The 26,181-nt window shown below is 41.9% G+C and overlaps 3 protein-coding genes across 5 annotated transcripts; 1 reads left to right on the top strand and 2 right to left on the bottom strand.

Annotated features, from left to right (window-relative positions):
- Positions 1-29: 29 nt before the first annotated feature.
- LOC123513529 (uncharacterized protein B0416.5-like) lies at positions 30-11,645 on the bottom strand. Of its 2 annotated transcripts, none has more exons than XM_045270752.1 (12): positions 11,341-11,645; positions 7,487-7,719; positions 6,959-7,167; positions 6,392-6,550; positions 4,788-4,895; positions 4,390-4,498; positions 3,892-4,030; positions 3,391-3,589; positions 2,945-3,097; positions 2,687-2,843; positions 903-1,031; positions 30-775 (listed from the first exon to the last, which is right to left on the bottom strand). In XM_045270752.1, the coding sequence occupies exons 3-12, from the start codon at positions 7,163-7,165 to the stop codon at positions 492-494; spliced, it is 1,644 nt and encodes a 547-aa protein (XP_045126687.1). In that variant the 5' UTR covers positions 7,166-7,167; positions 7,487-7,719; positions 11,341-11,645; the 3' UTR covers positions 30-491. The 2 variants fall into 2 exon arrangements, with proteins under 2 accessions (XP_045126687.1, XP_045126688.1); XM_045270753.1 differs by having other exon boundaries at positions 6,959-7,184.
- A 778-nt stretch (positions 11,646-12,423) lies between these two features.
- On the top strand, positions 12,424-21,661 carry LOC123513530 (eukaryotic translation initiation factor 3 subunit D-like). 2 transcript variants are annotated; one of them, XM_045270755.1, is made up of 11 exons: positions 12,424-12,641; positions 13,259-13,304; positions 13,627-13,834; positions 14,298-14,492; positions 14,908-15,040; positions 15,405-15,555; positions 18,679-18,809; positions 19,154-19,342; positions 19,563-19,729; positions 20,138-20,330; positions 21,198-21,661. In XM_045270755.1, exons 1-11 carry the CDS (start codon positions 12,516-12,518, stop codon positions 21,300-21,302), a joined length of 1,644 nt encoding a protein of 547 aa, XP_045126690.1. In that variant the 5' UTR covers positions 12,424-12,515; the 3' UTR covers positions 21,303-21,661. The 2 variants fall into 2 exon arrangements, with proteins under 2 accessions (XP_045126690.1, XP_045126689.1); XM_045270754.1 differs by having other exon boundaries at positions 12,425-12,641; positions 14,289-14,492.
- On the bottom strand, positions 21,653-26,115 carry LOC123513531. Its single transcript, XM_045270757.1, is given in 6 exon segments — positions 21,653-22,638; positions 22,641-22,805; positions 23,424-23,508; positions 23,640-23,767; positions 25,101-25,192; positions 25,799-26,115. Coding segments are annotated over 6 exon segments (1,062 nt in total). The 5' UTR covers positions 25,861-26,115; the 3' UTR covers positions 21,653-22,108.
- Between the last annotated feature and the right edge of the window lie 66 nt (positions 26,116-26,181).

Genomic DNA, 26,181 nt, shown 5'->3' on the forward strand with positions numbered 1-26,181 from the left:
AATACAGTGTAAAAGGAATGGACACATTGTTATTATGTGGAATTCATGTATTCTTTAAACTTGATTTGCATGGCAAAGTATGAGCTACATAAATACGTGACAAATAAATAGTTAAGGCGTGATTCGAAAAGGAATGTACGAATCGACGCGAAGCTGAGATCTTGAGCCAGTTGTTCTCTATCCCATGACTGACGGCGTGGCGCGGCTGTGTCTGGCCTGGCCGCTGCGTGCCCCTGCATCGCCAGGTGAGCAGCTTCACTCACAGAGACATTCACTGAAGTGGTAATCATGTGGTCTCTAAATACAAATTACCAATAGCAACATCAGCAGCAGCATGGCCGTGTTGCATTACCGGCTTCCCTCTGCCACGACCTGACCATTCGCTGCCATCACAACCGACACACACACACACACACGTACAGTCTTTGTAACACTGAGTGAAGCGCAGGCACTGGCACCGTCACTGGCACTTCTGTCGTGCCAGCCCTCTACTATAGGTGACATTGCTCGTATTCCTCTCCACCTTCTGGCGTTTCATTGACGTCCTCGGGGAGCACAGTAGGGCGGTGCCTGGAGACGCGGGAAGAAGTGGTGGTGTTCCTGGAGACACACTCTGACCCGTAGCCCGAAGTGGCAGTGAGAGACTGGTTGGAGGAGCTGGAGATGTTACTGGTGGAGGCTTTCTCGGCTTCCAGTCTCTTGTAAGGCGTGTTGAAGAAGATGATAACCAGGATCACCATGAAGGACAGCAGCCCCATGATGGCCATCAGGGACACTGTGGACACCAACACAATCAAAACTTCGTCCCAACAAAGCCGAGACACCGTTTCCTACACCGCGCATATCTGTGTCCATATTACACAGTATGAAGGAGTGACGCTGCGGGGAAAAGCGGCACTCACCTGAATAATCCCTCGGGCGCAGGTCTGAACTCTCCCCACCAGTGCACACTTCTAGGTGGGAGTACTTAGCCAGCTGGTCACGGGAGAGGAGCGTCACCATGCCGATGATAATTACACCCTGGGCCTGACCTGCGCGGGGTGAAGGCGGGACAGGGAGGTTAGGAAGGCTTGTGATGTATCATTAATGGTGCAGGGATGATAGCGTTATAGAGGGATCGTGAAAGGAGATAAGAGTAAAAGGAGAAGAGTATTGCATGAGAGAAATGAACACAGACAAATATGGCACCGGTCTCGTAACTATACATGGCGACACACGCAGGAGTGTTCAAGGTTCCTCCCCCTCCCCGCCCAACTCCCCCCCCTCGTCGCCTTGGAACCTTTTTTTTTTTTTTTTTACATTACAAGGGCACTGGCCAAGGGCAAACACAGTGTTGGAAAAAAAAAAAATCCCGCTGGTTGCCAGGCCCTGTTAAAAGAAAAGTAGAAAGAGAAAAAACAGAAAAATCTAAAAGGAGGGTCCAGTTAACGTAAGAGGTGTCTTGACACTCCTCTTTTGAAAGAGTTTAAGTCATAGGCAGGTGGAAATACAGACACAGGTAGAGAGTTCCAGAGTTTACCAGTGTAGGGAATGAAGGAGTGAAGATACTGGTTAACTCTTGCATTAGGAAGATGGACAGAATAGGGATGAGAAGAAGTAGAGAGTCTTGTGCAGCGAGGCCGCAGGAGGGGGGAAGGCATGCAGTTAGCAAGTTCAGAAGAGCAGACAGCATGAAAACAGCGGTAGAAGACAGATAAAGATGCAACATTGCGGCGGTGACTTAAAGAATCAAGACAGTCAGTTAGAGGAGAAGAGTTGATAAGACGAAAAGCTTTAGATTCCACCTTGTTTAGTAAAGCTGTGTGTGGATCCCCCAGACATGAGAGCCATACTCCATACACGGGCGGATAAGGCCCTTGTACAGAGCAAGCAGCTGGGAGGGAGAGAAAATGGACGAAGACGCCATAGGACACCTAACTTCTTGGAAGCTGATTTAGCAAGAGTAGAGATGTGAAATTTCCAGTTTAGATTTTTAGTGAAGGATAGACCGAGTGTGTTTAATGTAGAGGAGAGGGAAGTTGAGTGTTATTGAAGAAGAGAGGATAGTTGTCTGGAAGGTTATGTCGAGTAGATAGTTGTAGAAATTGAGTTTTTGAGGCATTGAACAAAACCAGGTTTTCTCTGCCCCAATCAGAAACAAGTGAAAGATCAGAAGTTAGGCGTCCTATAGCATCTCGCCTTGAGTCATTTAATTGTTGTTGGGTTGGGCGTCTGTTGAACGCTGTTGAATAATGCAGGGTGGTATCATCAGCATAGGAGTGGATAGGGCATTGAGTCAGATTTAGGAGATCATTGATGAATAATAGAAAGAGAGTGGGTGATAGGACAGAACCCTGTGGAACACCACTGTTGATAGTTTTAGGGAAGAACAGTGACCGTCTACTACAGCAGCAATAGAACGATCGGAAAGGAAACTGGAGATGAAGGTACAGAGAGAAGGATAGAATCCGTAGGAGGGTAGTTTAGAAATTAAAGATTTGTGCCAGACTCTATCGAAGGCTTTCGATATGTCAAGGCCGACAGCAAAGGTTTCACCGAAGTCCCTAAAAGAGGATGACCAAGATTCAGTTAGGAAAGTAAGAAGATCACCAGTAGATCTGCCTTTACGGAAACCATACTGGCAATCAGAGAGAAGGTTGTGTGCTGATAGATGCCTCATTATCTTCCTATTAAGGATAGACCTCACCGGACATAAAGATAAAGGCGGTGCTGATGCTCTCCTCCACAGGGAAGGTTGTCTCCACCGCCAGCTCCAGGCCGATCGGGTACACCCCTACTCCGAAGAATCCAAAGAGGCCGCAGGCGATGGCCACAAGGGTAGGCTGTCCGGGCACCAGGAACATCTGCCGGAGGAAGTCAGGTCATTTTCGGTCATCGCCAACTCGTTCAAGAACTGTGTTTGTTTATACTTTATATTGAAGGTTGTGCTCTAGCTGCCTCTGACCTCCATCATAAAAATGGCGAAGATGGCTGCACACCCGTAGAAAAGCTTGGTGATGGGCGTGAAAGCCTTGGTGCGATCCGCCGCTACGCCCGTCACGGCTGATCCCACGAACCCGCACAGGATCATCACCGCCATGGCAACGCCGCTGAAAAGCTGCCGGAGAAAGGACGGACGTCAGAGGTTCGTGTTCAGAAGCCCTGTGCTCTCTCACCACGACTGTTTCCAAAGGCTAAAAATAAATATCCGTGTTTTCACGGGTGCTTATCATATCAAAAATATAGAAATCTTATTAATCTAGTTGTACAACTATAAAAACAACCTGAAAAGTCTGCGTCACTTCAGCTAGAACCTTATGAATGTAGTGGACGTCAGGCAGGAAGTCATGTCTTCAGGATGGGAGGGGGGGAACAATAAGATGTCACTGCACGTTAGCTGTTGACACTTACATCGTTGTAGCCGAGGGGACACAGAATCTGCTGCGTCACTGTAGCTAGGGATGAAAACAATGCAATGCCACACCCGAGGGCCAGCAGGAGGAGCAGGTAGGGCACGGAAGTGAAAGTTTCCTTAAGCTGCTGCAGGTAAGGGGCTCGATCTCTCTCTCCCCTCGCGGCGCTGTGGCTGGGAGGTGTCGGCGGCATCGACCTGCAACAAGCGGAGTCGTATAATGTTAGGACATATTCGGCATCGCACCTCCACTCAAAAGGCTCTATTTGAAGGTATCCGGGTTTCCAAAGGTGCTTCTGTTGTTCTTTTAACAGATCAACAACATTTTTACATTATTAAAAGACGAAACAGCCCAAAGAACCCAGCTACTCATCTCTGTGGCCTTTGAAAATAGTGCGGTGAGAGTGCAAAGCGTTCGGAATACGGGTTTAGACATGATCTCTCACTCTCCTTTCTCGTGGGTGAACCTCTCTTTCCCACCGTCAATCTCCCCCACCCACCTTGTGACGCAGACCAGGGTTGTGAGCAGGGAAAAGATGGCCAGTCCGCCAAACACATAGTTGAGAGTCGGAATGTTTTCCTTCTCCGTCACTATGAGCGGCGATACCACTTGCGTCACCAGGATGCCGAGAGGGTTGGCTGTGGGTAGAGAATGGCCTGGTTGACACCCTGGGACAAGAGTAAGATAGAAGTCTGTGATGACACGATGGTACAGCATTGACCGGAAGGCTTCGCCACCACCAGGCTCACCACACTCCTGCAATCTGTCGCTGTTGTGCCCTCACCCTCCTGCCTTTGCATGCCACTCATTGAGCTGAATTATTGACATTTCAAGAAGACTTTGCTGAAACGGATACAATGTGAACATATTCCAGAAGACATGAGCAATCTAGGGAGGAACAAAGGGAGAAAGTGTCATCTTCGCTTTTGTAAACCGCGACAGACAGTGAGGGGTGGGGATCCCACGGTAGCGTGGCAGTGTGGCAGCGGCGACTCACACATGGACAGGATGGTGGTGGAGACAGCCCGGGACGTCTCGGGGAACCATAGCTGGGACACCTTCGTCGGAATGAACAGCAGGAAAGACTGAGCCATGGCGGCGATCACCTGCAGAAACACGCGATGAAACAACCTTAGTGCGAAACATGGACAAAGATGCGACGCCACACTTCACACTTCATACTTTTAGGAATCACATCTCCATGATTTTTTTACGTATATTTTCTTATCTTTTATTATATCTGTGTGATATCATTGCTAATATGTTCAGTTTATAAGGAGCATCAATGTAACAACAGTAAATTATACTTGAGGTAAGTTTCCACCTTCCACATAATATGGATCCAAACTCTAGTTCTAATACATCCTTTTAATTTCCTCCCCGTACAGTACCTACCTGGCCTGTCAAACACAAAGGAAACACGACGTCTTCAGGAAGAAAGCCCGCCGTGGCCACTGCGCGCGTCACGGCACCCGCACAATTCAGAATCGATCCAATGTGAATCTGTGGACACCGAGGGGGAAAACGTTCTGAATCTCGTGTATCTCGTCAAGTTTCATGAACACTGATACAATTACATGACAGGCAAAGGAAATAGATAGGTAAGAACACGGTAGCAGGTCCATCCCCCACCCCTTGACGATGCACCCCAAATCCATTTACCCTTTAAATTGGAGCAAATGGACTCGTGGGGAAGTTGATGCGCTCCAGTGCTCCCAGCAACTAAGTCGTTGCGTCCCAATGCGCCCCACAACCAAACTGAAGTCTTTGTGTCCCAGCTGTAATACAAATGCTATTTACCAAGATAAAAATAATACACGCATTCTCTTAACCTTGCTATATATGTACTGTGGGTGAACGAATAATTTCAACTCTCATGCAAATACTATGTACTCTACACTAAAGGTTTACCCAATTCAATAATTATTGGGTGAACGAATATTTTCAACGAATTCGAAACAACTAAATGAGGTTACTTTGGAGTATAAATATTGTTTGCAGCCACAAATCCATCATGGCGACTGAGCTGCTAACATACCCGTGCATTGTCTGCTTTTGCAAAATAAGGCCAAGACAGCAAGCACTCCAGTGTGAGAGCTGCTGTAAGTAGCAGCACCGTACCTGCGACTCGGGTGTAAGTCAACTTGATTATTGGACAATGAACCGTGGGGAGCTGGCCAACGTACAATGGCACTGCACTAATTACCACCGACGAAGCACAGCTACTGTATCGGTGTTTTGACCGATTATTCGATGTTGATTACTTGGAGTACACACACACACACACACACACACACACACACACACACACACTTGCCTGCTGTCCGATCTCATAACCATCTCTCTCTCTCTCTCTCTCTCTCTCTCTCTCTCTCTCTCTCTCGCCAAAGCAACTACGTACGTACTTGCTGAATTATCTTGCTTTATCTCCTTTTATGTTTTAAAATAGTTCATTTGATGCAAGAAAATACACTTTCATGACGTTTGAATGCAATAGACTTTGTTTACTAGTATGCACTACAGATGTTATTTATTGATTTTTTTTTATATATAAAACTATTATTATTATTACATCCAATATGAAGTACTCTTTTCTTAATTGCGAATTCGTTTATCATGAACACTAAGCAAAAATTAACACACTTTGAAAAAGGGAGTTGGGGCGCAACAACTCAATATTGGGGCAATACTGGGCGCATCAACTACCGATGAAGTAGATTCGTCCCAGCTTCAGGGGCGAATGGACTTAGGGCGCATCGTCACTGGGGCGGATGGACTGTAAACCAAAAACACTATGAAACTATTATCGCTCTGTATGTTTATCCTTCACAGGGAAATAAATCAGTGTCTACCTAAACAAAGAAAAAAACAGGCGTATGTTTCATGTTGATTAGCAACTAACTCCCAAACATGAGTATGAGCATGAGCAGTAGCAGCAACAACAACAACAGCAGCAGCAACAGCAAGCTGTGCACTGCAAGGGTGAGGCTGAGGCTTACGGCAGGCTTGAGGCCCAGCTGGTTGACGCTGAGGGTGGAGATGAAACAGAAAGGAATCGACACGAACAGAAACACCAGACTGAACCAGTTGACGTCCGTGATATTCACATCAAAGTACGCCGCTGCCTTGTACGACACCGGCGCGATGTTGATCCACAGCTGCGGGGAAGACCAGCACGCTCAGGAAAGATAGAGAATAGTAATAATGATAATAATAATAATAATAATAATAATAATAATAATAATGAAAATGATAATAAAATAATAATAATAATAATAATAATAGTTAACAACAACAACAATAGATGAATGTAAGTATATTTCATCAATCAACATTGTTTAATATTAATTGTCACTGTTTATTTCAATCCAGAAGATGACGAAGAGATGAGGAATAGGAAGAAAGGGAAGAGGAAGAGCGGAAACTTATAACTTGACGAAAGAAGCGAAAGAACAGCCTCATGATCAGCTCAGACAACGAGAGAGAGAGAAAGAGAGAGAGAGAGAGAGAGAGAGAGAGAGAGAGAGAGAGAAGCACCATGTCTCTTGAGAAAACCTAGCACTCACCCCAGCGTTGGAGATGTTGAGCACCACCACCGTGAGGAGCACCAACCATCGCTGCCTGTACACACGGTAGGTGGTGTCGGCGGGGGAGTGGGGCGTGGAGCCTTCTAGTGGAGAGCTGCCACGCCCCCTGTCCTCCTGCAGCCCTGCACCGCCCACCACCACCCCGATGCTCTCCTCACTCGTGTTGTCTCCACTCAGGCTTCCCATATCTGTGACGAGACGATCCCTGGACAAAGTATATTGTTTCGGCGTGTCCTTTGTTTAACAATATTTACAATGGCTGTGTTATCAGAAGCGATAGGAGGGAGAGGTGTGTGCTGCAAGATACGCCACACTGGACCCTCAAGGATAACAAGAGGATATAAAGCACTCTGGTTGCTATTTATTACCTGAAGCTAAACGAAAGGCTTAAATATATGCACAATGTAGAATTACGAGTATATTCATGTGGTTACCTATAAAGAGACATCATCATGTATAAATATACTTTAAAGGCCGCATTTTATGAATTGAATTATGTACACCTACCTGTTGCTTCTCTGAATCTGATGACAGTCGTTGGCTAAGTTGATGCGATGGCCACTGAATTCTTAGTTTCGTATTTTCTTATCTCACTGGAGTGTTATGGTGCCACGTATGTTTAATGTGCACTTCACCTCGTCCTTTTTCCTTCCTTATGTAGAGGCAGACAGCCAGACACTTCACTCAGTCACCCCAGCTTCCATCAACACCACTCGTCACTCGCTCTCCCTGGTGGTGTACTGCAGGAGACGAGTTTCAGGCATTAGTCTTCGATCCCTCCCCCAATACACACTATCACGTTATCTCCCTGCCCACTCACGCCCTCCCTCTAAGATCTCCTCCACTTCTCTAGTTCCTCATTCAGCCACCAAGAACGCTAAAATGCAGTCATATATTGGATAACTTCTGACTGATTTATCTTACGATGGTTACCTTGTTATGATAGTTACTGTAGTTATGTAACATACATTTATCTGGTTATTTGAGGAACAGAAAATCGGAAATAAAGAAAGAGGAAAGAAAGGAAGAAACGAAAGTAGATGGGAAAAGGAAAAGACAGAAGAGGAGGCAGAGGAGGGATAAGATGAGAATGTTGTTATAAGTGTATGTTCTGGTTACGTGCAGAGAAAATGGGGGAAAAAAAAGGAGAGAGGAAAAGCAGGATGAACCGAAAGTATAGATGAGAAAAAAAAAAAAAAAGAAGAGGAGGGGGAGAGAGTTAAGATGGGAATGTTAACAAAATAAGAACTAGGAAGAGTAAGAAGAGAGGTGAAGAATGGAAGAGAAGGCAATATGATCAACCATCAAGGACAGGACGCGAACTAGCTGATTCAAAACACGATTGATAAGAACTCAGGTAATCTTGAGGAGGTTATGTCAGGTAAACAGAGAGAGCGAGTCGTACACACACACACACACACACACACACACACATACACACACACATTGTTGATTTTTCTTCCTTTTAATCTCTCTCTCTCTCTCTCTCTCTCTCTCTCTCTCTCTCTCTCTCTCTCTCTCATATCATGCGTTTGTTTTTATATTCAAGTGTTTTCTTTATTCTTACATATTTGTTATTTTTTTGCCTCTTATCATTAATTGCTCCTAATTTTCATCTCCACGGTCAAGAGTTTGCTGTATTGTAATGTATTGTATAACATGTTCTATTAGTGTACCGAGGCTATCATATTATCACATACCTACAGTTATCTTTCGGCTTTCTCCCGTGTCTCAGTGATTTGTATTTATTAACACAACACTATATAATTTTTTTATTGTGTTTATTTTATTTTCTTCATCTCTACAGTCTCTTAATTTCTTTTAACGTCTTTTTCTTCTCCATTTTATTTCGGTCTTCTATATTCCTGCACTTGTAATATGCCCTTCCCTGAAACATTTTCTTAAATACACGCCACACTTCTGCTATTTTATAAAGGTTACAGATGAAGTTATACAGGTTTTCAATTATCTTTTTTTTCATTTTACCGTTCTAGTGACAGATTAACAAGATTTCCACATTGTTAACAGGGTATCCTCCTGCGGCCTCGCTACACAAGACGTTCTTCTTCCTCTTACTCCTACTCTGTCCAACTTTCTAATGCAAGAGTTAACCAGTACTGTCAATCACTCATACCTTTCTCTGGTAAACTCTGGAACTCCCTGCCTGCTTCTGTATTTCCACATCCTATGACTTGCTTCATTTACGAGGGAGTTTCAAGACATTTATCCTTTTTTTTTTATTAACTCTCGGACCTGCAAGGAGACTGGCAACTAAGTGGACTTCTTTTTTCGCTTTATGTAGCCCTTGACCATCTTTCCTCCTCTTACATAATAAAGGAAACACTCTTGAGAACCCAGCAAATCATCACTGACTCTGAGAACAGCCATGGTGAGAGAACAAAACCGATATGAACTACAGTGTATTTTACGTATTTCAATCATCTCTCCTGACCTTTACTTCACATTAATCCAACAGTCAATTAATCCTTCTCTCTTCTTCATTCCAACAGTCAATCTTTCTCTCTTCTCCATTCATTATTCATCTGCCTGTCTATCTCAATCTTTCTCTCTTCTCCATTCATTATTCGTCTATCTGCCTAACATTAATACAACAGTCAATCTTTCTCTCTTCTTCATTCATCATTCGTCTATCTGCCTAACATTAATCCAACAGTCAATCTTTCTCTCTTCTTCATTCATCATTCGTCTATCTGCCTAACATTAATACGACAGTCAATCTTTTTCTCTTCATTTTTTTTCCTCTGACTACTAACATTTTACATTTCTGAAGGACCCTCGCCTATCAGCCAATGTAGTGTGAATATCGCGTTCACTTCCTTTACAGTATCTTATCAACTATAGATTTTATGACTAAACTATTCACACTGTTTTAGAGAGAGAGAGAGAGAGAGAGAGAGAGAGAGAGAGAGAGAGAGAGAGAGAGAGAGATTGATACATTTATTGTTGAATTAATAAATAATTACAACAAAGGAGGAGGATGGGCCTTGCCACCCACCCCCTGGGCAAAGACTTAAGGTTAAAGTATCACAAAAATAACTCTGGACAGTATACACAACAAGAATACAAGTATTTCAATAAATAAATACACATATTGCACACCTTATTGCCTAAGACATCCTACAGTCTGGGAGCAAACTGAGGATATTCCCTGAGTATATCCCTGAGGGTGGCAGAGTCTAGGAGATGGTCAATGAGGCTGTACAAGTCATACTGACCTTGTGGCCTAAATTTAGCAATGAGAGGACATTCCATGATATAGTGACACAGAGTGTGTCCCCTTGGTGTAGCACACAGCACACAGCACACACCAGGAGAAACACTGACTTCCCAAAAGTATTTGTAGCCTAATCTGAGCCTCATTGCCACCCTGTCATGTGATGCAGTGTGTCTCCCGTAGGTGTAAGCACAGCTCTGGGAGACACGTGCATAGTGAAGACTAGTGCGACTGCCCCTACGGCAACAAAGCTCCAACTGATCACTAATGCTACTTTGTACAAAGTCCTTAATGCTACTCTTAACATAACCCAGAGTGTACTCAGTGCCAGGGTCCACTGTGTCATCTTGTAGAACACACTGAGCAAGGTGGTCTGCTTTTTCATTTAACGGGAGGCGGTGGCATAGTGGATAAGGTGGTGAGCGTGGGATCGGGCAGACGTCCACGCGTAGGTTCAAATCCCACCACGTACAGCCTTAAAACACTTTGCCATTTGTCGAGTGGTTTAAAGTTACCTACAAATCACCATGATACCCAGGTTCTAGGTGGTTACACTCAAGATGAGCTTGGGCGGTGATATGGGCCCTAATATGGGTACCACTATAAATAAAATTGCCTAGGCGGAAGGTGAACAGCGCTTCCCATATACTTTTCAAGTGTGCCTACAGGCGCTATAGACCTTACCGTAAAAAACAAACAAACATGAGAGGGTATCCAGATGAAATGGACCGAGAGAGAGAGAGAGAGAGGTGTGTACTGTAGTAGTAGTTGTGTAAAAAAAAACAATAAAGAAAGTATTAGAGAGATAGATAGAGAGAGAGAGAGAGACGTGTATGTGTGTGTGTGTGTGTAGTAGTAGTAGTAGTAGTATAATAGTAGTAGTAGTAGTAGTGTAAAAAAACAATAAAGAAAGACTCAGATTGAGAGAGAGAGAGAGAGAGAGAGAGAGAGCTCAAGGAGAATTATGAAAGATAAAATTATAAGCAATTAAATCTAGTCAGTTTCCTTAATTCCTTCTATATTCCATGCAAACCTAGTCTTTCCACTCAAATGAATCGTGCGAGTTGTGAAATACCTTTGAAATATAACAAGAAATTAATATGTACTGTACAACTGATGAACTTACCTTTTTTTTTTTATTGTGAGGCGGAGATCTTGAGTCAGATTTGTGACTTGAGAGATGAGTCACACGTCATTTATGTACAGGATGTTCAGTCTACTGCTCTCTCTCTCTCTCTCTCTCTCTCTCTCTGAGTGTACTAATGCTTGGTCCTTTAATTTTGTGTCTTTTCCACTCTTCACTCACTCCCACTCTCCATTCTTGATTTCTTTCTCCTCAAGCCAGGATTTTTGCTCCTCCCTTCACGCCTCTATAGCCTGTCACTGCTTCTTCCTCGCTCCCTCTCGGCAGTTGAGTGACATATTCCCTTTCTCAGCATATCAAAGCTGTGAACGATAACGCTGGGAGCTGGGACCAGGGACAGCTGCACTAGTTTCATCAACCATATAAAAGTTGAATGTGTTGCGTTTCCTATAGTTCATTTATTTATTTTTTTAACACTATCAGATTATATATGGCAGTACTTACGGTAGACTTATGAAGAGTAGCTAATCATATGGTATTTCAAACGAAATTTACAATGAAAAAAAAAAAAAATTAATGCAGTGCCTTGCTACAGCAATATCATGTAGGTAGTAACACAACATAGATTCAGGTTAAATGACATAACCAAATAAATGTCTAATTATATATGCCACAAGTCTCAATGTGGACGGTCAGCTCCAGACCTCCTCCTTTTTTTTCTACCAATATATACGACACTATACAATATAATTTAATTCAGAAGGAAAAACATAATGTAAATTAGAATTAATTGCGCATCACAGACAGCAAATGTTTTCTTGTACAAGCGAGAAACTGTCTTTATTTTGAGTCAGTTTATAGAATATATTAAAATAATAAGGCTCTTCATTTCACTTGTACTATATATAGGGTTTATAGTACATAGATACCTGGCATATTCTGAAGTAATTCTGTAGTTTTCTATGGGTTGTGGCATTGCAGTGGAAGTCAAATGATAACTCCTTATTTAACAAACCCATCATTTTTAGTTTAACCAAAACTACGAGAAATATCCCAAAATTATTTAATTGTGTTTTATTACATTCATTGACTTTTTTTGTCGGTGAAAGTATCTTGAATTATATGTGCCATCCCTACGTGGTGGTGGTGGTGCTGTCGGTGTTCCTTCTCCCGGCGTGGTGTGGTGAGGAATTTGTTCTCGCCGCCCATCCCTCACCATGGCTGCCAAATTCTTGGCTCCCCAGATCCAGGATAACCCGACAGGCTGGGGCCCTTGTGATGTGCCGGACCAGTTCAAGGATATGCCGTACCAGCCCTTCTCCAAGGGGGACAGGCTGGGCAAGGTGAGGCCAGGCCCGCGCCGCCCCTCCAGGTCGCCAGCAGGGCTCAATGTTGCATTGTTCCCCGCCAGACTGTCTCCCTGCGGGTGGTGTTGTAATGTGCGGGATGGAGAGAATGTCTGGGACACTCTGGGGGAAATGAGGTAGACTCGTATGGGGCCAGGGGCGGCAGTCATGGGGGCCACGGGCCAGGCACCAGATGGTCACTCGGTGGGGCGCCGCAACCAGGGCCAGGTAATCCAGTGCTGCCTGTTGGGTAGCCAGGCCAGTGGAGCCGCTGTGGTGCTTACACTGTGCTGATGGTAGAGGGGAGAAGGAAAGAGAAAGTAAAGGAGCCTTAGTTTTAGAATTGCTTTGATAGACAAATGTTCACAGTTAGCAGTCGAACTTTACATTTATTTACTTATAATAGTGGCTACTGTTGTGTCAGTATTCAGATGGTGACTAGCACTTGTGACACTACTACAGGGGTGATGTGAGCAGTATAGAGATATTTAATCGTACTAGCACTAACTACTGTTACTGTTGAATCAGTGTGTCCATTCACTTAAGGCTTTTTGAGTGAGTGCTGAGCCATTGTTGCTCTGGTGAATGTAGTGATGATGATGTTATTGTTGCAGGTGTCTGACTGGACGGGGGCGACCTACCAGGACCGTCGCTATGCCAGTAAGTAGCTGCAGGGGGTGTCGTTTGTGGTGTAATCATTTTTGTTTGTCACAACCTCATTTAGTCTTCTTGTCACCCACTTCTCAGAAAACTCAAACTAGAATGTTACACTTTGCTTTCCCTTCCTATAAGTGATGCCTTTATCTTGTACCAAAGTTTTTAGGCTATTGGAAACCAATATAAGGAGTTGAGTTGCCAGCATTATAATGGATGTAGTGACAAACTTTACACAGATTAGTTTAAAAGCAATATTATAGGGTGCTAGATATTTTGACAAGGTAGACCAAAATATACTGATTTGTTTTGTGTCTTTCTATCACAGTCAAATACCAGTCCACATTCGGTAGCATGCAACAATATGCTTACTACCACGAGGAAGACGAGTCCACCTTCCAGCACGTGTACAAGACCAATGTGCCCAAGCCTCTGTACCAGCGCGGCCGCTACATGCGTAACCAGCGCAACCTGAAGAACCAACGCAACCAGAAGGGCCAGCAGATGCAGGTCCTTGGCAAGGGTAACAAGAGAGAGTAAGTGTCCCAGTGATGTGAGACAGGAGGCTGTGTAAAGGGAAAGAGGGAGAGGAATGGGAAACATTAGATTTATTAGATATGTGTCTGTGGAAAAAGCTAGTCAGTGCAAGGCATTAACTGTTGGGATGAAGTGAAGCAGCTGATCTCTTTGGGAGAAAAGAGGCACACAGCTGACATTATTTACATTGTAGGAAGGGGCAAAAGTAGGAGTGCAAGAGTAAGTGAAAGGCGTGAAGAAGTTTTGTGAAGGAAACGGCTGAATTATTTTTAATATTTGGATATTTTGATTTTTATATATTCCTCCATCTATTTGGGAGAAGACCAACTATAGGAAAAATGGAAAAAACAAACCCACAGTACAAGAGGATGAAATGTACCCTTCTCTTTTTGTGGAAGTTCTATGTCTATATTTCTCAAACTCATGCACCCTTGAATCCCACTTTCTAACCAGGTTTCGCAGCTTTGGATTCCAGAACAATAAGAATTGGCAGAAGCAGCAGTATCAGCGCAACCGTTGGAACCGCGGCGGCCACCCTCCCATCAAGAACCGCGATGCCTCAGTGACCGTGCGGCCTGAGTGGAAGGTGATTGAGGAGATGGACTTCCCCCGTCTCTCTAAGCTGTCTCTTCCCAACGTTGATGACCCGAAGGACTTGTAAGTGTGCAGTGTTAGGTTAGGTATAGGATTCATGGGTATTTAAATCTCTCCTGGCAGAGGTGGTGTGGGGCCAGTGGGTGAACGGAGAGACAGATGATGAGTGCAGGTACAGGGTGTAGCGAAGGACAGGGAATTGTGCAAGATGGAAGTGTAATGACATGAATTTAGAATTGTTGGAATTGAGCATCATAGGAGCATGTTGGGTTGAAAGTTTTGAAGATTGTTAAATTATGGAAGGTGGATGAGAATATAGGTCAATTGAAATGTTTAAATAAAGTGATGCATTTTATTTCAATAAGTAACATAACTTTGCTGAAAACAATGTACTCACTGTGGATATGGAGAAAATACTTTGTATATTTTGCACTCAATTGCAATGCTTCCTATTGAGACACCAACCCCCACTCCAAAGGTACCTGTGTGGCTCCCTGGAGTACTACGACAAGGCCTACGACCGCGTCACTGTCAAGAATGAGAAGAAGCTGACCCGCATCAATCGCATCTTCCACAAGGTCACCACCACTGATGACCCCGTTATCAGACAGGTGAGGCTTAGCACTCGCACTTTGTTGGGAAAATAAGATACAATGATTGAGAAATGTTGGTGAGATGAATATGTATACTGTCCACCTCTGCAGTGCAAGAGTTAATCAGTATTCACACTCATTCATCCTTTTCTCTGGTAAACTCTGGAACTCCCTACCTGCTTCTGTCTTTCCATCTTCCTATGACCTGAATTGTAAGAGTGAGGCTTCAAGACATTTACCCTGTTCTTTCAGCGAACTCTCACACCTGTTCGGGGGACTGGCATCTAAGTGGGCCTTTTTTTGTAGTCCTAAAGTATACCCTTTGTGTTACAACTAATGATAAAGAATGTGACATGCGTACATTTATTTCGCTTTCTCACAGCTCACCAAGACTGAGGACAGTAATGTGTATGCTACTGACGCCATCCTGTCCACCATCATGTGTTGCTCTCGCTCCAGCAACTCCTGGGATGTGGTGGTGCAGAAGATTGCTGGCAAGCTCTTCTTTGACAAACGAGATGATTCTGAGTTTGGTAAGTTTTTTTTTTTTTTTTTTTTTTTTTTTTTATTTATTTATTTATTCATTTTTCTTATGGCCTATAGCACCTGTAGGCATACTTGAAGGGTATATGTGGGAAGCACTGTTCAGTTTCCATCCATTAGTGGCACAGGCAATTTTATTTAGAATGGTACCCATATTAAGGCCCATATCACCACCCAAGTGCATCTTTGGTGGAACGAGTTATAACCTGGTATCATGGTGACATGTAGGTAACTTTAAACCACTCGACAAATGGCTTAGCTTCAAAGTGGTGTGTGATGGGATTCGAACCTACGTGTGGATGTTTGCCTGATCCCCCACTCACCACCTTATACACTATGCCACCGCCTCCCTAAGTCGTACATAAGGCTTGTTAAAACTGCATTACTTCCGCTGTGTAGCTTTAACTCTATATCTTTACTTGTATGAGCCAAATACCATATTTGATGGCTCATAAGATGTACCATTTCTCCAAAAAAAAAAAAGTCTCAGGAAGTCAGCGTGTGTCCTATTGAGGCAGTGGTTGGTGGTAATCTGTGGCAACAGAGTCTCTAGAATCAAACCCCAGACATTTTTGCACATGTAAACAAAGTGATGATTGGTACTACACCACAAAACAACTCTTTCTTTCAAGTTAACAATATATAATAGGTCATACTTATCAGCAATTCACATAGAATGACACCAGTCAGGAAGAGTTTACCTAAATAGCCATACACCACGTGAACTAAAATAAAACTTGTGATGCCGTTATTCCTTGAAGTAAAACACACTTTCATACAGTTAAAATTGCACCTATCTCTTAACATTCTTATCTTTCATACTTGTTAAAGAAAAATTATCATTATTAACCCATAAACTGCGCCAGACATCTTAAGATGCTATTTGACCAACTGCGCCAGACATCTTAAGGTGACAGGTTTCCTAAGCTGCATTTCAAAAGTTCCTGCACAGCCACCTTAAAATCCAATGAACATCATGTGCAACATCATCCCTTTTTCGCTCCATATAGGCATTATTATCTCAGTCAGCCTTAGGCAGTCATGGAAGACGGTAATTCATCATCATCTTCCGATGCTGGCCAGCCTCCTGGCTCCCACATTCATGGCCATGGGGGAGGCAGAAGATGTCATAAAAAGAAGGAGATAGTAAAAAGAAAGCTTGCACTAGGCCCTGATGATGTAGATTATTTACAGCAATCAGCTTCTGATGCTGTGAGAAAGCCCAAGAGATGCCGTAAACAAACACCCTCCTGCCTCTCAAGGTCACGAGCGCGCTGCCGCTCCCTCGCTGAAGAATGTCAAGTACCAATGAGTGCTGTACCTTGTTTCACTGAGTATCACACACTGAAACAATACTGAATAACACCATGCTGCAAACTATAAATAGTTTCGGATAAAGGAAGAAAAATCAAATATGATTGGGAAGTGCAGTATGATCTCTTTGCCACCCTCCTGGCTTCCCTGTCGCTGGCCCCCACTTCCCAAAGAACTTTAGCCAGCCATCACTGCCACAGTTTTTTTTTTTTTTTTTTTTTTTTTCTCTCTCCAGTGCTCTACTTGTTTCCTTTGAGTTTCATAAGATCAAAGATAGTTTTCAAGCAAGTTGATTTTTTGCCATTTTTTGCGCACCCTGCAGCTGTCCTGAAATCATAATTGCGCAGTTTAAGAGTTAACCCTCTAGCCTCTCAGTCACTGCCAATGCCATATGCCAGGTACATGTTAACATCTCGCAACAGGACTGGTATGTAGGCTACTAGCCAATATTAAAGTTTTTAAGTGGTAAATATTGGGATCTAATAGTGATCTAAATGCATGCAAGTCTTCAAATGTTAGGTGAAATCCTTCACTTCATATTCAGAGCTTAAATCTGCTTATTTATCTTTTTTTCATTTCAATGTCGGCAAAAACTGGGTGCATCTTACGTGCCATCAAATATGACACTTATATATAGCTCCTTATTTCATTGTTCTTTAGATACCATGTCTGTTTAGGTAAACATATTCATACCTTTGATCCATCATTGCCTCTTCCTTACCACAGGACTGTCTCTCATGGACAGTTCTGTCATTATAAAGAGGCAGATCATGTACAAAATGGCTGTCTTCTCAGTAAATGTTGTTTTGCTGAGGTAACACATTGTGTGCACAATGTATTATGTTACATATTTATTTAATTTTTGATGCAAGTGATTGACTTTGTATAATTATTTCTTTTGCTTCACTATTAACAGTCCAGCAAGGGGAGATTGAGAAATATCACTCAGGTCAAAGAATTAGGTGAACTGAACAAGATCTAAGCTTGATGACTTTATTTGTGGAGATGAAAGTAATTGATGTAATAATTGTTTGATATTATTCTATTTGCAAACATTTTACTGATTGAGAAAAAAAGAAACATTTGTAAACATTAGTGAGGTCAGTAATAATCATGAGAAGGCAGAAGGCAAGTGAATGTCAGTGTATGAAAAGGATAAACAGTTCTTAACTAATACATGTTTTTAAACATATTATTAATCCAGACAGATTAAGAAATAAGCTACAAAATCTGTGTATGATAGGTTGATTGGATGTAAAAAATAATTACTTGAAGTATCTTGGTACTTATGAGTGAGATTACTGTATGAAGATTGAACATAACATGAAAAGTTTAAATCCTTCAAGGAATGATATAATAGTCATAGTCACTAAACTTTGTTGCTGAAATGCAGACGTGGAACAGAGATCAGAAGTTTAGGAACAGACCAGTTGAAACGAGTCATCTGATATGTTTGTATGCAATAAACAGTGTAAATGATAAATTGTGTTTAAAAGGGGAAAAAGTATGTGAGAGGAGTGTGGAAAGTTCTCAGAAATGGGCTTCATGGTCAGGTCAGGTGTAGGACAGGAAGCATTGCCTTTGTATCGGCGCTTCCCTGATGCTGTTTCTTATCTCTTTATTCTGCTCTGTCCAACAAGTTCTGCTGACTTTCTCTCTTGTTCCACTTTGCAAACACTATTTTAGTTTTCTTTGTATCTTTTTATTGTAAAAAAGTAATTGTCTTTCTTCTTCATGCTACACAGATTAATTGTAAGCAGTTAGCTCTTGAAACTTTACATGACTCTTGTCCTCCACAGACTTGCTGACAGTGAGTGAAACTTCTAGTGAACCACCTCAGGAGGAAGGAAACTCCCTAAACTCCCCCAGGAATCTCTCTCTGGAGGCCACCTTCATCAACCACAACTTCTCGCAGCAAGTCCTTCGTAATGTGAGTTGCCTCACCCTCTGTTCACAAATCATCCCCAAAATTTCACCCAATCAATTTGGACATGAAAAATTATACTCAATGCTGATCATCATTATTTGTAATGCTTCTTCCAAAGGAGAGAGGATAGGGAGCAGCAAACCACTGAATGCTCTTCACAGAGCTTTATAACACCATAAAATGCATCTCTTCATCACCTATCCTCAAACTGATCAATTTAACATTTATTGTTGAAAATAAATTCATGAATGTCCTGCCTAATATGGTCTGTAAGAGGAATTCAGTAAACTGGGATTTGAAGTGCAAATTGGAAGAATCTAGATTATAAAGTGTCATTTGTGCCTCAGGATGGGAATCGCTACAAGTTTGAACACGACAACCCCTTCCTGGACGAGGATGAGGAGGACGAGGTGGCGCCGGTGGGCTACAGATACCGCAAGTGGTGCCTCGGCAATGACATCAACCTGGTGGCTCGCACAGAACACGACTCAGTGCAGTCAGCGCCCAACAATGAAATACAGTTCATCAATATCAAGGTGCGCTGGTAGTGGTTAACAGGTGACCTTGTGTGCTGTACAGGCTTGTACAAATTCAATAGTTGTGGGTCAGTGTAAAAGTTAATTTATCTAGCATGAATCTGAAAGTGATATGTTAAGTCCATAGTGCTGTGGTACTATTTCTCTCAAAAGAAATTTTGAAGCTTTAGATTATATTTGAAATTCATACTACTATTACTTATGAAAATTTTTTTTCCAGGCCTTGAATGAGTGGGATTCCAAGTTTTCTGGAGGTGTGGACTGGAGGCAGAAGCTGGATACTCAGCGTGGTGCTGTGCTGGCCAACGAGCTGAAGAACAATGCCTGTAAACTGGCCAAGTGGACAGTTCAGGCCATACTGGCTGGTTCAGACCAGATCAAATTTGGGTAAGTGGTCAAGATCTTAAAATCATAGTGTTAGTGTATATATTTGAGTGTGTAGAGAGGATGGAAGAACAGTTGGTGAGGATGACTGGATTATATGCAGGAATAGTCTATGGATCAGTCAGTAGTAGTCGTACATGGTGGGGCTGAATGTAGAACCTGGAAGTTTCCTGTCACTTGATTGATTGCATCAGATACAGGAAATTTGTAAGGATGTTAGCTTGGTATATAAAAGCTGAATTTTTTCATAGTTTTTATTATTGAACACTACTTTTCACCATATTTACCAAGCCTTCAGCCCCTTTCATTTATATGGGAGCTTTTCCAGACCCAGTACCAATGCCACTAATTCACCATCATGTGTTCATTGTACTTGGTGAGTCTCCACTAAGCACGTCCATTCCCTGACAGCTATGTGTCTCGTGTCAATGTGCGGGACTCCACCAAACACATGATCCTGGGCACACAACAGTTCAGACCGATGGAGTTTGCTAACCAGATTAACTTGAGCATGGACAACGCCTGGGGCATCCTGCGCTGCATCATTGACATCTGCATGAAGCTGCCTGATGGAAAGTACCTCATCATGAAGGACCCTAATAAGGTAAACTTTCTTTGGGAAAAAAAATTGCTGTATTAGGAGCAAGAGTGTAATGGAGAGGAAGGTTACAAATCATAACAAAAGACTTGTGCAACTCACAACTGACCACATTTATGACCACTTCAGTACAGCTGTTCTGTGCAGCTCCTGGTGCTGCCAAGAAGCTAGTAGGCCAGTGTACTATGCTACTGTATGTAGCATTTGACTTAATAATGTGATATAAACTTGATAAACAATAATAAAAAACAAATGTGTTGAAAGATTACTAAGACAGTGGTGATTATAACAATAATGAGAAAAGACATTATTTATAAAATGTCAAAGATTCATTACACTGTATAATTTATATAACACGAGTCAACTTAGAACTGGTCTGTTGGAACCAGTCAGTCATAAGTCAACGACTACCTGGAGTTGCTGGAAGTCTTGAGGCATAGGTAAATGAAGATACATTTGTTGAAGATGCTAGAAATAATGTAGTGATGAGGATGAATGTGCAATAGTTATGATTGGGTGATTTATTCAAGATGCTACAAGTAATGAAGTGATAGTGATGAATTTGCAAAGTTATGAATGGAGGTATAGTCTTGACCACCAACAAATTCTTCAATATCTGACATGTGGCTACACCAAAGGCAAATAACACCATTGCTATCAGTCTCCATCTCCTCTTTGCTACTACTGTTTTCCTTGTTTCACCCTCACACATTGATTACAGTTCTCCATTAATTCTTTCTCAGGGACAAATACAAAGATGACTCCTCTGTGTGGGGTGTGAAGCCAGAGAATACAACACTAGGATGTACAGTGTAAAACCATTTATCCTGGTTTGTTTTGAATGCTGACAAAATGTCCTTAACTTTCTTGCAGGCAATGATCAGATTGTATGACATCCCAGACAACACCTTTGAGTCTGATGAAGAGGAAGCCGAGAAGCAAACCGAGCCAGAAAATAAACATGAACTTGTGGACTAGACAAGGACACTTCATTGTAAGCAGGAAAAAATATATGAAAAATAAAAAATAAATAAATAAAAGGCTTGAATGGACAATAAAAGGTGAACTGTCAAACTTTTAACTAACTTATCAGATGAGACAACATTCAGTATAAGTGTGCCTTGCAATATGTAACATCTCAAAACACTTTTCTGAGACAGGGAGGGAAGGGTAATCATCTTGCCTTGTCACATTCCTTGTTAGACCCTCAAGATGCCGACACAATTGCCTCCCAAGTAACATAAGCCGTTTTTCTTAAATACTGAAAAGAATGGAGTGGTTTTTTTGTATGACATCTGGTATCTGGTATATAAGTAATAAATATATAATGGAATGTTGTATGGCTTTTAAGTTACATGAAAAACATCAGAATCATTAGTAAAATAAAATACATGCGACAATAGAGAACAAAACCTAATGGTTCCCTGAGGCAACCTACAAGACAAAGGATTGTCTTTAAACTATATTTTATGATGTGGCATTAATAGAAAAGCTAAACTATATTTTATGATGTGGCATTAATAGAAAAGCTAACCCATTCATTCCAATCATAAAGCAGATGATTGTATAATTTTGGGTTTTCAATGAACTGTTGCAAATGTTCACATTACATTCCATTTATGTAATGATGTGTCAACTTACACACCTGATTTTGAACTTTCACTAACATCACAATATAAACAAATTCTACAGAAAAGTACACTTTGAAAACTCAAGATTTGATAAAACTTAAGCCACTTGAGATCTCAGTGGCACTTCTTTGTAAAATAAATATTAGGAGCCTTTCATAAATGTACAGACTGTTTAAATCTCCATGCATTAATTTTTCCAGTATCATCAGCAGAAAAGAGTAGGTTTTTCTGCAGTGGGTGCCACAGGTGAGTCACTATGGTATGAACACATTTCCCTCTGTGTCCATCATGACTGAAGACCTTGCTGTCACCCTCCCCACACTTGTAGTTCATTATCTCAACAACACTGTTCAAACCAGACACAGACAGTAGTGGGTCAGAGGGGCTGAAGTGCACTGTAACATTGCCAGTCCTGTTGAGTGCATACTCCAAGCTGTGTGAGAACACTTCCCGGTGAGTGTATCGTGTGTCAAGCACACTCACTCTGCCACGTGAGCTAGCAAGAGCCACAAAGTTGCCATCCTTACTGGCATTCATTGTCCACACACCACTGGGCTTCTTTACCTGCACTTCTTGAAGGATTGAATTTGTTCTATGATCACAGATCAGTAAACACCCTTCATTCTTCAAACAAATATAAAGTTTGTCATCCACACTCACTATTTCACTGATATCTCCATTCTCTTGGTAGCATTGGACAAAGTGACTGGGATGTGTGCCTTCTCTGAACTTAAGTCCAAAATAGAGAGATTAGAGAGGGAGTCTCCAGCATAAACATGGTTCCCAGAAACTGCCAACACTGTCTTTCCAGCCACATCCTTCTTTAGAGTGCTCAATAAACTGATCACATCTGAAAGGAGAGATCATTGACTGAATAAAATGAAATGATATTCACTTACAGCAATGTTTGAATCAAAGAATAGCCAAGGCAGAAGTGTTTTCACCTCTCCATATCCAAATGCTTCCATATCTGTTCAAGCACCCACCAGCTAACACTCTAATTAATATGCACTACCTCTCTCTCATAGAAAGTACAGTAAATCTTCACCCTGTCCATCTGTCTTGGTGATACAGGTTAAAACTCTGTTCCTATAGGACAGTGGTTCTCGAACTGTGTTCCACAGAACCCGAGTTAAAAAGACCTTTCAAGGGTTTCATGGCAAAAATCTACATATGTTTGACAAAACCTTACTTTTATTAATTAATATGAACAGGAAAAGATAAGATTAAATATGAATGGAATTAAATAATTTGCATTTTAAGAGAGAGAGAGAGACTACATGAAGTACACATCCATTTAGTGCCTGTAATTACATGTGGGGGTTGTAGGGAGTTCCACTGAATACTAGAAATGCAAAAGGGTTCCGTAAGTTTGAATAGTGAGAGCCACTCCTGTAGACTATAGAGCAAAATTTCTCATTGTCTTCATATATAAGCAACAACCAACACCCAAACTTGCTATAATTACCTGAGGCATTATTAGGATCAGGGACAGAGTACAAGTAGATGCCGCCCTCCTCTGCTGCCACCACACGACTCCCAACTCTCACAAGCTGAGGAAACAATTCATTGCCATTGCTACTAAGAGCTTCATTATCACTATGAGACTGTTGCAAGCCTTGAAAAAAAAATGCCTGAATGTCATATTTATCAATACATTAATTACACGTGTCACTTGACTCACCTTCTTTACTGAGGTAGCAGTGTAAGCTGCAGCCACTTGATTAAAGTCTCTGCTCTTGACAAGGCCTGCATTCCTACCAGCCAAAAGCTTGTCTGGAACACTCAGCAACAGCAGTTCATGTAGTGAACCTGCAGAGTTGAATTACTGAATGAATGTCTTTTTGAAGAGGTGAGAGTAATCCTAAAGTGGCTACAATACTAAGGTCTTGGAAAAGTTAGGGTGTCAATGATAATGAGTCCCCACAGCTGTATTACTTACTTTAAAAGGCAAGAGTATTCTAGGCTACTGAGATTGGTGATTCACACTTCCTCAGGGAGGAGAGTTCATGAGTCACAATGTAGTGATTCATTAGAAGGATAAGATAGGAATATACAGGAACACTGATTATTATTGAAATTTTAACTGTTGCTTTATACATTTTTTTTTTTTCACTTGTGTGTCTTATTACTATGTTTTTTTCATTCCAAGTCCAAGTAGATGTTAGAAGCATTTTTCTTCTCCCTCTCTTCTCTTCACCTAGTTCTGGTAGCACTTATGCTGCTACCCATTGCCACCTGTCACCTCTTTGTTCTCCAGCAAGCTGGCATGTGCATCCACTCACTGTCTATTTTTATGCACTTCCTTCTGATATATATGGCACACACTGATCCCTTGATGGGTGGGAACAATATCTCCGATCATAACCTGGAGCAGCACAAAGTGATGCCAGGGATTTCCTCAGATGGTGTTCAGTGCAGCAGGTCAGTATGGCTGGCAGAGTTCTGATCTTGCAATAAGGATAGTTTTCACTGGTTAATATGATTGACAGGTTCACAAGTTGCAGCCTGGATGGTTCTACCTATGCAGTAGTTCTTACTCCATGGATCACCACCGAAAGCTGTGTTGCCAACCCATTTCAATGGATCACCAAAGATAGGTGCACAATATTTTCTCCAACACACCTGTTCAAAATATTATCAAAGTATTAATCCTGTATGAAGAACACCTAAGCAAATCCCAGACATTAACAATTTAACTGAGGTGAAAAAAAACAGCCTACATGAACTCTTGCCTCTTACATCAAACTATCAGCTAATATTTGAAATGCGGAGGGAGGAAGGTAAGGGAGGGAGAGAGGAGCAGGGTATGGAGGAAGTTGGGAGCTTATGTTTCAGTGTCATGCTGACACAATGTCAAATGTCTCAACTACTCATCTGAGAAGGCGAGTTGCTGCATTGCATCACATGACAGTCTTCTGTAATTGTTGTATATAACTGTTTTTGGTAAATATTATATTGGTGTGCATTATGTGTTTGACTGTGAAGTATATTTACTTTTCTCCTACAAGTACTCTGAATTACTACTACTATTGCTGCTGGTGCTACAATAACTACCAGTCCTACTCCTGCTGATGCATCAATTACTTAACTATCTATGAAGGTGCATGATCTTTTTAACAAACTAAAGGAGAACAAATCTTACCTCTAGATACACCCAGAAGAATCTTGGTGCTATCATAAAATGTTGAGCAAGAAATATCCCCATGCACATCATACATCAGCAAGTCATCATATCTGCAACAAGATAAGTAACATTAATGTCAAAAGTAAATTATTATCTAAATACCATGCCAGCCATCCAATACAGAGCAGCCCAGAGAAACCAACACACATTCACAGACACATGCTCACTCTACTGGTTGACCATAATCTAATATGATACACATGACATGTTCAGCAATAATGACAGTCTTTGGCATCTACAGAGATTCAAAAGTTGTACTATGGAAAAGATGCTTATAGCTATACACATTAGACCAAAAATGCCTTGTGCTCTTCCCATCTGGTGTGGTTTGTAAGCTGTAAGGAAAAAAATAAAGTATGAATCTGTACTGTTAAGGATTTTGTTAGATAAGGTAAAAGTTCTCAATGAGAGAGCATCACCATAATTAGGTTAGCCAATCTTATTAATGCTTGAGGAGGATCTTGGAGGGTAAACCACAAACCTGCAACAAGTTTACATTGATAATACTGCAAGGAAAGCGTCCGGAAAATCGGGTCATGCTATTAAGTCTAAGCAAAGAGAAACTAAGAATGACCATGTTGTCATAAACTAAAAATTGCTGCCCAGACAATGCAAGGGACTCAACATAGAAGCCCCCAAAACCATCTCCTCCTCACCTTCTGATGGAACTGTAGAACCACTCGTCATCTGACTCCTCCTCCATCCCCAGACCTTCCATTATGGCCTAGCTGCCGGGGCTGTCGGATCACTGAGGTGTACTCCAGGGGTCCCTCAGAGTGGCTGACCTTACCAGACTGCGGTGAGTTGGTGAGAGCCTCTACCAGCTGGTGGAGGTGGTTTTGCAGGTGAGGACTTTGAAGGTAAGGTCAGCAGAGCCATACTGGAGGTATGTCATAGAGGCAGAGAGGACATAGTACTATATATTAGAAAATTGAGTTGCTGGAGAGAGAGATGGAAGTACTCATAGGTGTTTGTGTTTGCTTTGCCTCCAAAGTTCCCCAAAACAGTATTATCATTCTAGTATGAAAAAAGAAAAAAA

This window comes from Portunus trituberculatus, chromosome 36, assembly GCF_017591435.1.
Source record: "Portunus trituberculatus isolate SZX2019 chromosome 36, ASM1759143v1, whole genome shotgun sequence".
Classification (NCBI taxonomy): domain Eukaryota; kingdom Metazoa; phylum Arthropoda; class Malacostraca; order Decapoda; family Portunidae; genus Portunus; species Portunus trituberculatus.

Excerpts from the sequence above, each read along its gene's own strand:
- LOC123513529 (XM_045270752.1), bottom strand. The coding sequence starts at position 7,165 with ATGGGAAGCCTGAGTGGAGACAACACGAGTGAGGAGAGCATCGGGGTG. Across the intron at positions 2,844-2,944 it reads TCGCCATTTTTATGATGGAG|ATGTTCCTGGTGCCCGGACA; the intron begins GTCAGAGGCAGC and ends TTCCTCCGGCAG. Across the intron at positions 776-902 it reads GCGCCCGAGGGATTATTCAG|TGTCCCTGATGGCCATCATG; the intron begins GTGAGTGCCGCT and ends TGGTGTCCACAG.
- LOC123513530 (XM_045270754.1), top strand. The coding sequence starts at position 12,516 with ATGGCTGCCAAATTCTTGGCTCCCCAGATCCAGGATAACCCGACAGGC. Across the intron at positions 15,041-15,404 it reads ATGACCCCGTTATCAGACAG|CTCACCAAGACTGAGGACAG; the intron begins GTGAGGCTTAGC and ends GCTTTCTCACAG. Across the intron at positions 19,730-20,137 it reads TCAGACCAGATCAAATTTGG|CTATGTGTCTCGTGTCAATG; the intron begins GTAAGTGGTCAA and ends ATTCCCTGACAG.